The 11,277-nt window shown below is 37.1% G+C and overlaps 1 protein-coding gene and 1 non-coding gene across 5 annotated transcripts in view; one reads left to right on the top strand and one right to left on the bottom strand.

Annotated features, from left to right (window-relative positions):
- The window catches only part of RC3H2 (ring finger and CCCH-type domains 2), a 50,010-nt gene that overhangs the window by 7,470 nt on the left and 31,263 nt on the right, over positions 1 to 11,277 (top strand). For all 4 annotated transcript variants that reach the window (XM_077768183.1, XM_077768182.1, XM_077768181.1 and 1 more), the window contains exons 3-4: positions 4,216 to 4,333; positions 7,614 to 7,847. In XM_077768183.1, coding sequence (XP_077624309.1) covers positions 4,216 to 4,333; positions 7,614 to 7,847 — 352 coding nt within the window. The remainder of the gene's footprint in view (positions 1 to 4,215; positions 4,334 to 7,613; positions 7,848 to 11,277) is intronic.
- On the bottom strand, positions 2,464 to 2,566 carry LOC144235076 (U6 spliceosomal RNA). The gene has a single exon (XR_013336131.1). It is a non-coding gene; the product is annotated as a U6 spliceosomal RNA (small nuclear RNA).

Here is an 11,277-nt window from a genome sequence, read left to right as displayed (position 1 = left end):
GTCCCCATGCCCCCCCCCCCCCCAATAAATAAATAAATAAATAGATAGGGTTTTAATAATTTGGTATGTGCAATAATCATAGAACTTTGTTCATATAAGGGTACAACGTGTGTCTAGTGATACTTGAGATATAAAAAATATTCAGCGTGCCTGATACCATGATTGTATTCTGCAAAAGATGTTTTTTAGATAATGTCATAAATCCGTAGGTAAAACCATAAATTCCACTATAGTTCTATATTTCATTGTATTCAATGCGTGGTCAAAATTTTTGTTTATAAGTAATTTTGGTGGTGGGGCACCTGGGTGGCTCAGTCAGTTGAGCATCTGACTTCAGCTCAGGTCATGTCTCGCAGTTTGTGAGTTCAAGCCCCACATTGGGCTCACTGCTGTCAGCCTGTCAACATGGAGCCTGCTTCAGACCCTCTGCCCCTCCCCTCCTTGCGCTCTTGCAAAAATAAATATTTTTTAAAAATAAGTGATTTTGTGGATAAGGAACATTTTTCTTTTGTTTGTTTATTTGAGAGAGACAGAACGCAAGCAAGGGGAGGGACAGAGAGAGAGGGAGAATCCCAAGCAAGCTCCTCATGGTCAGTGCAGTGCCTAACATGGGGTTTGAACTCACAAAACGGTGAGATCATGACCTGAGCTGAAATCAAGAGTTGGACGCTTAACAGTCTGAGCCACCCAGGTGCCCCAAGTAACATTAAAAAAAATTTTTTTAATGTTTATTTATTTTTGAGAGAGGTACAGAGCACAAGTGGGGGAGGAGCAGAGAGAGAGGGAGACACAGACTCCAAAGCAGGCTCTGGACTCCAAGCTGCCAGCACAGAGTCTGATGCAGGGTTCAAACCCACAAACCATGAGATCATGACCTGATCCGAAGTCAGACGCCCAACCAACTGAGCCACCCAGTCGCCCCTCCAAGGAACATTTTTAAATAATCATATATAAGCATGCATTTATTATGTCATACGAAAAGAAATGTAATCAGAAATGTTCAGATATCAACCAACTAGGACCCTCAAATGGAGGTTTTGGGATTTTCTTTTTAACTTTACTTGACTTTTAAGATAATATTACAAATGAGAAAATAAGGTTTATTTAGGGATAGAGAGAGAGAGGAAAAAAACAATTTCCAGAGTATCTGTAACAAATTCCGCATAATTTCTTCGGTTCATGTGTTACAAAATCAGTATTTCTTGTTTATAATTATCTTACTGAGTCAGACCAAGACCTTAGATTAGTACTAATTTCCATTAAATGAGGACCTGTTTTATGTTAGATATGATAGTAAATATTAAATGTCTGTCATTACTAATTCTTATCTTAGCTCTTTAGATAGTTATTATCCCCATTTTACAGGTGAGGAAGAAGATGAAATTCTGTACGTCATGAGCTATATGTTAAAACAAGAAAGTAAGGACTTTTCTGATTAATCACTTCTTAGAAAAATCAGTGAATTAAAAATACTCGATTCTTGGGGCGCCTGGGTGGCTTAGTCGGTTAAGCGTCTGACTTTCGCTTAGGTCATGATCTCGCGGTTCGTGGGTTCGAGCCCCACGTCGGGCTCTGTGCTGACTGCCAGCTCAGAGCCTGGAGCCTGTTTCAGTCTGTGACTCCCTCTCTCTCTGACCCTGCCCTGCTCCCGCTCTCTCTCCTAGAAGTAAATAAAAAACATTAAAAAAAAAAAAAATACTCCATTCTTGGAAAACCTGGGTGGCTCAGTCGGTTGAATGACCGACTCTGGATTTCAGCTCAGGTCATGATCCCAGGGTTGTGGGATTGAGCCCACGTCTGGCTCTGCACTGAGCGTGGAGCTTGCTTAGGAATCTTTCTCTCCCCCTGACCCTCCCCAGCTTGCATGTGTGCTCTTTCTCCGCCCCACCCTCACCCCGCACCTCTCTCCCTCCTTCCCTCTGACCCTCTCCCCAGCTTGTTCATGCCCTCTCTCTCTCCTACACTCTCTTGAAAATAAAAATTAAATTTAAAAAATACTCCATTATTTTAGTATCTTGGTATTTGAAGTGTTTCTTTTAAAGCATTTTTTTTTTTAATTTTTTAAGGTGTATTTATTTTTGAGAGAGAGAGGGTGGGGCAGAGAGAGAGAGAGAGAGAGAGACAGAATCTGAAGCAGGCTCCAGGCTCTGAGCTGTTAGCACAGAGCCCAACATGGGGCTCAGACTAACAAACCAAGATATCATGACCTGAGCCGAAGTTGGATGCTCAACTGACTAAGCCACTGACTAAGCCACCCAGGCGGCCCTAAAGTGCATTTCTTTTCAATGTTCATATTCCAGTTAGACACTCTGAAATCTACATGCATGTGTAATTAATAGTATATCATAATTTGTGGCCTTTTTTCTTTTTTTACTTTCGTTATATTACTTTATTTAATCTATACAACAAGTCTTCGAGGTAGATATTAGCATTATCTTCATTTTACATGTAAGGAAACCAAGAAAAAATAAGGAACACTTCACGAATTTGGGTGTTATCCTTGCACAGGGGCCATGCTAATCTTCTCTGTATCGTTCCAATTTTAGTATGTGCTGCCGAAGCGAGCACTGGTAGCCTTTTTTCTTAACGGTGCCTTTTGCAAACAGTGGCATCTTAGATCCAGTAAAATATTGGAGACTTTTTGTAATAATACTAGCTACCATTTAGTGTCTGCTATGTTGGTCAGTTATTATGTTTTGTCATTAATAAATGTTCTCTCATTTGGTCCTTAATAGCATGCAGGCCTACACAATGTGATTTCTATTACCTTTAAAGCCCCACATGTTAGTACTGTCTTCAGTCTTTTTACTTAAGCCATACTGCTTCCTAGCCAATTGTTAAATATGCCAAACGTGTTCCCACCTGAGGGCTTTTGTAGTGACTTATCTTTGCCTAGAATGTTTATTACCTCTCTCAAGTCTTTATTCAAATATCATGATTCCTAAGGAAGCCTATCCTGACCAACTCTGGTAAAATTGCAACTTCTCTCCGTCACTCCCAATCCTTCTTTTCTTTGCTGTGTAATTTTTATTTATCACTTTCTGTCATATTACCTATTTATTTGTTAATGTTTTTAAATTTATTGGTTCCATCCTCTCTTCACTAGAATGTAAGCTACTACAAGAAGGGCAAGAAAGTTTGTTTTGCTCACTGGTATATGTCTAGTGCCTGAAAGTATGTTTGGATATTAAGCACTCCACAAATACAAATGATTGTTGGATTAAACTGAATTTCCACAATGGCACTATGAAATAGGGATTTTTCTTCTGCATTTTTTCAGATAGGATAACCATGGCTTGGAGCAGTTAAATGATTTATTCAAGGTCACTCGTAGAAGTGGCAGAGCTGCAGTTTATGTCCCAAGTTTTGACGTTTTGTCTTGTGGGGTGCTTGGCTGACTCAGTTGGTAGAACATGCAACTTGATCTTGGGGTTGTGAGTTCGAGCCCCAGGTTGGTGGTGGAGATTACATAGAAAAGAAAAGAATACTGTGTCTTGTGGTGCTTCTGTTTACCAAGGGGACAGACCACAAGCAATAAATAAAATAAGTAAATAATATACTGAAAAGGTGCTAAGGGCTTTTTCTCCCACTTTTTATTTTGAAAAATTTTTTTTAAAAACTTCCAAAAAATTGGGGCACCTGGGTGGCTCAGTCGGTTAAGTGTCCGACTTCAGCTCAGGTCATGATCTCATGGTTAGTGGGTTCAAGCCTCGCGTCAGGCTCTGTGCTGACAGCTAGCTCAGAGCCTGGAACCTATCTTCGGATTCTATATCTCCCTCTCTCTCTGGCCCTCCCCTACTCACGCTCTCTATCTTTTTCTCAAAAATAAATAAAAAGACATTAAAAATTTTTTAAAAACTTCCAAAAAATAGTAAGCAGAGAACCCATATAACTTTCTGCAGCTTCCCCTAATGTTAACATCTGTCAAAATTCTACCACAGTTACCAACCCTAAGAAATACACATTGATATAATACTATTAACTACTTGCTTCTTTTTCCATCTATTAATACACTTAGCCCCCACTAGTAAGTATGATAACCTTGGTTCTTAGAAAGCAGTTTGGATAGGTGTTTGGCTTTAATTTTACTTAAACTATTTTGATGTATTGTCTCTGTATTATAATTTTATACACACTAAGATGGTTATCAAATATGTAAATAAAAGTTCCATTAACTGGATAAATGTTATTTCTTCTATTTTTATTTGTTTTTAGGTACCAGATCATCAATCAATAAAGTTAAGTAATCTAGGTGAGAACAAACACTATGAGGTTGCAAAGAAATGTGTTGAGGATTTGGCACTCTACTTAAAACCACTAAGTGGAGGTAAAGGTAAGTTCATAAAAAGTGTTTTTACTGGTAAGCAGGACTTGCTAATACATTTTCTTTAAAAGACTTGATGTTGGGGCGCCTGGGTGGCTTAGTCGGTTAAGCGTCCGACTTTCGCTTGGGTCATGATCTCGCGGTTCATGGGTTCGAGTCCCGCGTCGGGCTCTGTGCTGACTGCCAGCTCAGAGCCTGGAGCCTGTTTCAGTCTGTGACTCCCTCTCTCTGTGACCCTGCCCTGCTCACACTCTCTCTCTCTGTCTCCTAGAAATAAATAAAACATTAAAAAAAATAAAATAAAAGTTTGTTTATTTAAAAAATTAAAAAAATAAAAATAAAAGACTTGATGTTGATACCCTATTAATAATTTTAAGTTTGAAAAAATGAGTTTGGAGAATTCTTGGGAAAACTTTTTGATGGAGAGCATTGTATTATTTTCTGAAAATAGCCAATATTGTTATTAATTTAAGAATTCATCAGACACTACATATTGAGATTTATACAGTATTTATATTCATTAATAGTTTTATAGCAGAATATTAACTTTAATAAGTCCTACTAAGACAATTTCATGTTATTCATTCAATTTTATTTGCACTTAAGGTGGTTAGGGTCCCTGCCTTCACAGAACCGTCAGTCTATTGGGGGAGATAGACATGTAAATACAATAAGTTATTTTAAGTGTGATGACAGAAATGTAATTCTGTTTTGTTCATGACTTCATACCCAGTGACCAGCACATCATAATGAATCAATCAAGTATTTTATACTTGCTCTCTGCTTTGCACTGTTGAATATTTTGGACACAGTACTTCCTTGAGAAACTTAGTCTATGTACCTCATGCATTCATTGAACAGATATCTAATGAGCATGTACTATGTGCCAGGTACTATTTTGGTACTTGGCATACAGTAGTGAAATGCTTGCCCTCATAGCACTTACATTTTAGAAAATGGAGAAAGTATAATAAACAATAAGTGTAGTATATAATATTATGCTTATATAATACAGTATGTTATAATTGATAATTGTAATGGAAATAAAATAATATAGTTAGAACAATCAGAAATGTCAGTGAGGGGACAAGGGCAGATTGCAATTTTACATAAGTGAATAATGTAGGCCTCATTAAAAAGGTAGTTTTAAACTTGAGATGAAAGAGGTGAGGTAGTTAAGCCATGTAGGTTTCTGGGAAAAGACTGTTCCACACAAAGGCTATAGCAAAGTCCTCAAGGCATGCCTAGCATCTTCAAAGAAGAAAAGAAGAGTGTGCCCGGAGCAGTGTGACTGAGGGGTATGAGACAGATGAAAAGAAATAGCCCAGATAATGTACAGACCTCCAAGCCATTTTAAAGACTTGAGCTTTTATTCTGAGTAAAATTGGGGAGTCTCTCTAGGGTTTTAAGCAGAGGAGTGACAATCTGACTAATGTTTAAAGGATTTCTGTAAGTGTTCTGCTGAGAATTCAGTGTAGAAGGCAAGGTTAGGAGAACAGTATTGGTTAATAAGCTAATGGAACAAGGTTAGTAGTAGAGGAAGTAGTGAGAAGTAGATCTATATTTTGAATATATATATTGAAATATATTGCCTGAATATATTTTGAAGATTGGGTCAAGAAGATTTCCTAAATTATTGGAAATAGGGTATGAGAGAAAGAGCAGAATCATGAGGACTCTTGGATTTTAGGGTCTGAGCACCTGGAAAGAGAGGTTGCCATCAACTTAGACAAGGAACACTGTAAGTAGATCAGGTTTAGATGGGAAGATCAGGAATTAAATTTATTCAAGTTATGTTTGAGATGTCAAATTTTCGTTTAGATGCAATTGAATGGATGTATGTTAAGGAATGAGGTATAGAAGTTGTACCTTCAGGAGTTATTAACATATGGATAGTATTTAAAGCAATTAATAAGATTGGCTAAGATCTTCTAAGTAGTGAATGCAGGTAGGAAGCAAAACAAAAACTGGACCCTGAGGCCTTTTAACATTAAGTCAGGAAGAAAAGATAAAATCAGTAAAGAAGAGTGGGAAAAAAAGGAAGGAAGAAAGGCAAGAGAATGGAGTGTTCTGGAAGCCAAGTATAGAATATGTTTAAAGGAATTAGAAGTGGTCATCTCTGTTGAGGGCTGGTGAAATGTAAGGTAAGGTAAAGACAGAGTTGACCATTGATTTAGCAAACTGGAGGTAATTGTTGTTATGAGAAGAGCAGTTTTGATGAAGTAACAGTGGCAACAACTTAATTGAAGTAGGTTTTAAAGATTGTGAAGCAAGGAATTTGGAGATTATGAATATAGACAACTCTAGGGAATTTGCTACAAAAGAGAAGAAAGGAGCAGAGCTGGTAGCCGAAGAGAGACGAATAAAAAGATTTATGAGGCACCTGGGTGACTCGGTTGATTATGCGTCCGACTCTTAATCTCTGCCCAGGTCATGATCTCAGATCATGAGTTTGAGCCCTATGTTGGCATCATGCTGGGTGTGGAGGCTACTTAAAAAAACAGAGAGGGAGGCTCCTGGTGGCTCAGTCGGTTGAGCGGCCAACTTCAGCCCAAGTCATAATCTCATGGTTCGTGTGTTCGAGCCCCGCATCAGGCTCTGTGCTGACAGCTCAGAGCCTGGAGCCTGTTTCTGATTCTGTGACTCCCTCTCTCTCTGCCTCTCCGTTGCTCATACTGTGTGTCTCTCTCTCTCTCAAAAAAATAAATGTTAAAAAAAATTTTTTTAAAGAAGAAAGTTTATTTTCAGCATGCTTGTTTTTATGGAATCTGATGGAAATTGTCAAGAAGAAATGGAAGAAGTAATGATGTGGGAGAGAGGGAAGAATTGCTAGGGCATATCCGAGTCAGGAAAAGAGATGATCTAAGAGCTTGCCATTAAGTTATGGTCTAAACATCGTGTATACGATAAAATTAGAGCTGTTACTAATCATTACTTTTAAATTATGCTGTGTATTTTAGAGTCTCTTCTAGTTTGTCTCCCTCTCTGTTTTTATATTATTAAACTTTTCATTAATTAATGGTTGGAGAAGAGACTAAATATGCCCAAAGTACTCTCTTGAGGGACATCATACAACCCAGAGAATAGGATACCTAAATAAAATTTGAAGTAACTAAAAATTAGACTCCCGTTACCACAAAATAGTAATAAACAGAGACAGAATAGTCATGCTAAAGTATCTTACAGAGGACTCATTACAAATTATAGCTTCACAGTTAAATACAGGTAATGAAAATTGACTTGTCTTTTTTAATTGAAAAAACTTTACTTTGTTTCCTTTCTTTTAAAGGTGTAGCTAGTTTGAACCAGAGTGCACTGAGCCGTCCAATGCAAAGGAAACTGGTGACACTTGTAAACTGTCAACTGGTGGAGGAAGAAGGTCGTGTAAGAGCCATGCGAGCAGCCCGTTCACTTGGAGAAAGAACTGTAACAGAACTAATATTACAGCACCAGAATCCCCAGCAATTGTCTGCCAACCTATGGGCTGCTGTCAGGGCTCGAGGATGCCAGTTTCTAGGGCCAGGTAGGATAGATCACTATCTTGTCTTTCTTACTGGCTTAAGGCTGGAGAATTCCAATCTCTAGAGTTGGTTGAGAATCCCCTCAACTTAAGTTTACTAACACATACAAATCTTGACATAATTAAAGATAAATCAGTTTTTGAATCATAATGTATGTATTAGTACTGTAGTATTTTAGAATGCATTTCACATTTAATCTTTCAGAGCCTTCAAAAGAAGTGACACAGATCCAATTTTACAAATTAAAAAACTGAGTTAGGCCAAAGATTATATAGGTTGTAAGTAAAGGAAAAATAAAGTTGTTACACATACGTGTAAATGAAAGTTGTATATGTATACATAAACATACATCCACATATACATACTTACAATCATTTTTTTATGTTTATTTTGAGAGAGACAGAAAAAGAGCACTCAAGTCAGGGAGGGACAGAGAATGAAGAGAGAGAATCACAGGCAGGCTCCATGCTTCTCCCTAAGCCCAATGAGAGGCTCGATCTCAGGAACTGTGAGATCCAGAGTTGGACACTTAACGGACTGAGCCACCTGGGTGCCCCATGAAGGAAGCTTTATAAATAAGTGGCATTGGGGCAACTGAATGGACATGTGGAAAAAGATAAAATTGGATATATTTTTTATATACGTTATCTACTTAAATTCCAAATAGGTCATAAATACCTTATTTTTAACAAATGCATCGTACAACTAATAAAAAAATATGAGTGAATTCCTGTATAACTTCGTATAAGAAACACATTTCTTTACTCCAAATCCAGAAGCAGTAACAGAAAAGACTGATTTTTGACTATATATTTTTTTAATTACACCACAGAAAACATTAGCAAAGTAAAACAATGATAAACTTAGAAAAATGTATTGTATCACATATAAAAGACTAATATAACTAATATATAAGGTACTCCTGAAAACTCAGAAGATACCAACCACCCAACTGAAATTGGAAAAGATATGAACAGAGAATACATGAGAAAAAGGAATGTGAATGGCCCTCAAACATATATACTATTTCTTATATCAAGAAAAATATACACTAAAATTATGTTGACCATTTCTCATGTATCAGATTGGCAGAATTCAAAAGTTTGACAGTATATTTTATTGTCAGGGCTGTGGGCAAACAGGTATATACTTTAATTCAGTAATGGTAGGAATACTAAGTGGTACACATTTTAAAGAGGTATTTGACAATACCTAGCAAAATCAGCTATGTGCTTACCCTTTGGCCTAGCAGTTCCATTTCTACACGTCTATCCCAAAGAAACAGCAAAAAATACAGAATGCATAGTTATAAAGCACTATCTGTAACAGCAAACATCTATCCTCTGAAAAGGCTTAGAAGCAATGAATAACCATAGCAACCAGATTATGACCCTTAATAAGTACAATGCCACTAAAAAGAAGCAGGGCTCTTTGGATAAATGCCACTTCCTGTTCTAGGATAAGAAAGTACAAGTTGAGTGTGGGAATTCTTGGGCTGCAAAGCAAAAAAGCTATCAAAGATTATTGGCATCTTGTCAAAAGGTCATAGAAGTATTTTGGAAGGAGCTCCCATTGGGCATGAATGGCACAGTTGGAACATCAAAATGAATAATCACTACAGTAGATTGAAACATAAAATATATAAAAATCCATGATTTTGTAAAGATGGGACAGGAAAAATTAATTGGTTATCTTTGGCACTTGCTAAATAATGCCAACATATTATTCTGGAAATTGGAAAAGGAGTAGAATAAAAGTCAAGCATGTTTTTTTTGCCTATCCTTCACAAAGTGTTTTTAAGGACAGTTTCTCAGGTTGTTGAGTTTAGGTTCCTCTTTTAGCAGAGTTCCAGCTAATAAATTTAGAAAACAATCATCAAAATGAGAAAAATCACACGTTTACAACCTCATGTGAATTAATGGGTCTAGGCAAGAATTATTAGTAGCTGTTAAACCATGACATAAAAGATTGTTGGGAAAATTTACAATAGATGTATGAGCTTGAACCCACTGATCAATCTTAATGTTACTAAAAGTGAGACAACTGGGCCTTAAGTATCTCCTTAAGATACTTAAGGAGATACTTAAGTATCTCCTTATGTTACAGTATTCCATACTGTAACATATGGAATAACAAGTATGCTTGGCAGAAAAAGAAACAAAAGAAATAAAACCTCAAAAAACAAAAACTCATTCTGAATCTAATCAAGCCTGTAGTTTACATGAAATCATGAGGATAAATGATTATATTTAGAAACACTACAAAATTAGCTAAATGGGAAATTGTTTAGAAAAATGATCGTTTCTTCAAAAACTAATCGAATTTTTTCTTAAATGGAAGGGTGGAGGTTGGTGAGGAGCTAGTATAGATTTATTTTTAAATCACAAAGGCATATTAACCAAAAGCAACGTATCGACCTTATTTGGATACTTATTCAAAGAGGCCAGTTATAAGAAGAAAATTTGAAGTCCTTATATGTTAAAAATATATAGTGGATTATTCAAGGGTAAAATGCTATGTGTGGGATTTACGTCAAAACACTCCAGCCAAAACAAACTAGAAAAGTGGGCAAGAACTGGCAACAGCTATACTATGGGTTCATGTTGTTTCTACTTTTGTGTATGTTTAAAATTTTCCATAATGCAAAGATCAATTGAAAAAATAATTTTAAAATCCACATTTAAGTGTAATTTAAGAATGCTGCCTTTGGATATTTCTTCATATTTGTCTTTACCAAGAAGCATTAGACTAGGTTATCAAATAGCCTTTGTTCTACAGCTCAACAACAAAAAGACAACACAATGTAAAAAGGGCTTGAGTAGACATTTCTCCAAAGAAGATACGCAGATAACCTTTAAAAAGCACATGAAGAGCATCTGGGTGGCCCAGTCGGTTAAGTGTCTGACTTCAGCTCAGGTCATGATCTCAAGCCCTGCATTGGGCTCTGTGCTGACAACTCAGAGCCTGGTGACTGCTTCAGATTCTGTGTCTCCCTCTCTTTGCCACTTCTCCGCTCACACTGTGTCTATCTGTCTCAAAAATAAATATTTTTAAAAGCTTAAAAAAAAACACATGGAAAGGTACTCAGTATCATTAGTCATTAAGGAAATGCAAATCAAAATCTCATTGAGATACCACTTCACACCAACTAGGCTTCCCATAACTTAAAAATAGAAAATAAAAAGAGTTGATGAGGATGTGGGGAAATTTGGAAAGTAGAGTAGTGCAGCCTCTATATACCAAATATGAAAAATATTTGGTGGTTCCTCAGAAAGTTAAACACAGGGGCGCCTGGGTGGCTTAGTCGGTTAAGCGTCCGACTTTCGCTTAGGTCATGATCTCGCGGTTCGTGGGTTTGAGCCCCGCGTCGGGCTCTGTGCTGACTGCCGGCTCGGAGCCTGGAGCCTCTTTCGGAGTCTGTGACTCCCTCTC

The sequence above is a fragment of the Crocuta crocuta genome, unplaced genomic scaffold, assembly GCF_008692635.1.
Source record: "Crocuta crocuta isolate KB4526 unplaced genomic scaffold, BGI_CrCroc_1.0 scaffold35, whole genome shotgun sequence".
NCBI lineage: Eukaryota > Metazoa > Chordata > Mammalia > Carnivora > Hyaenidae > Crocuta > Crocuta crocuta.
This window is presented reverse-complemented; position numbering and strand designations above follow the sequence as displayed.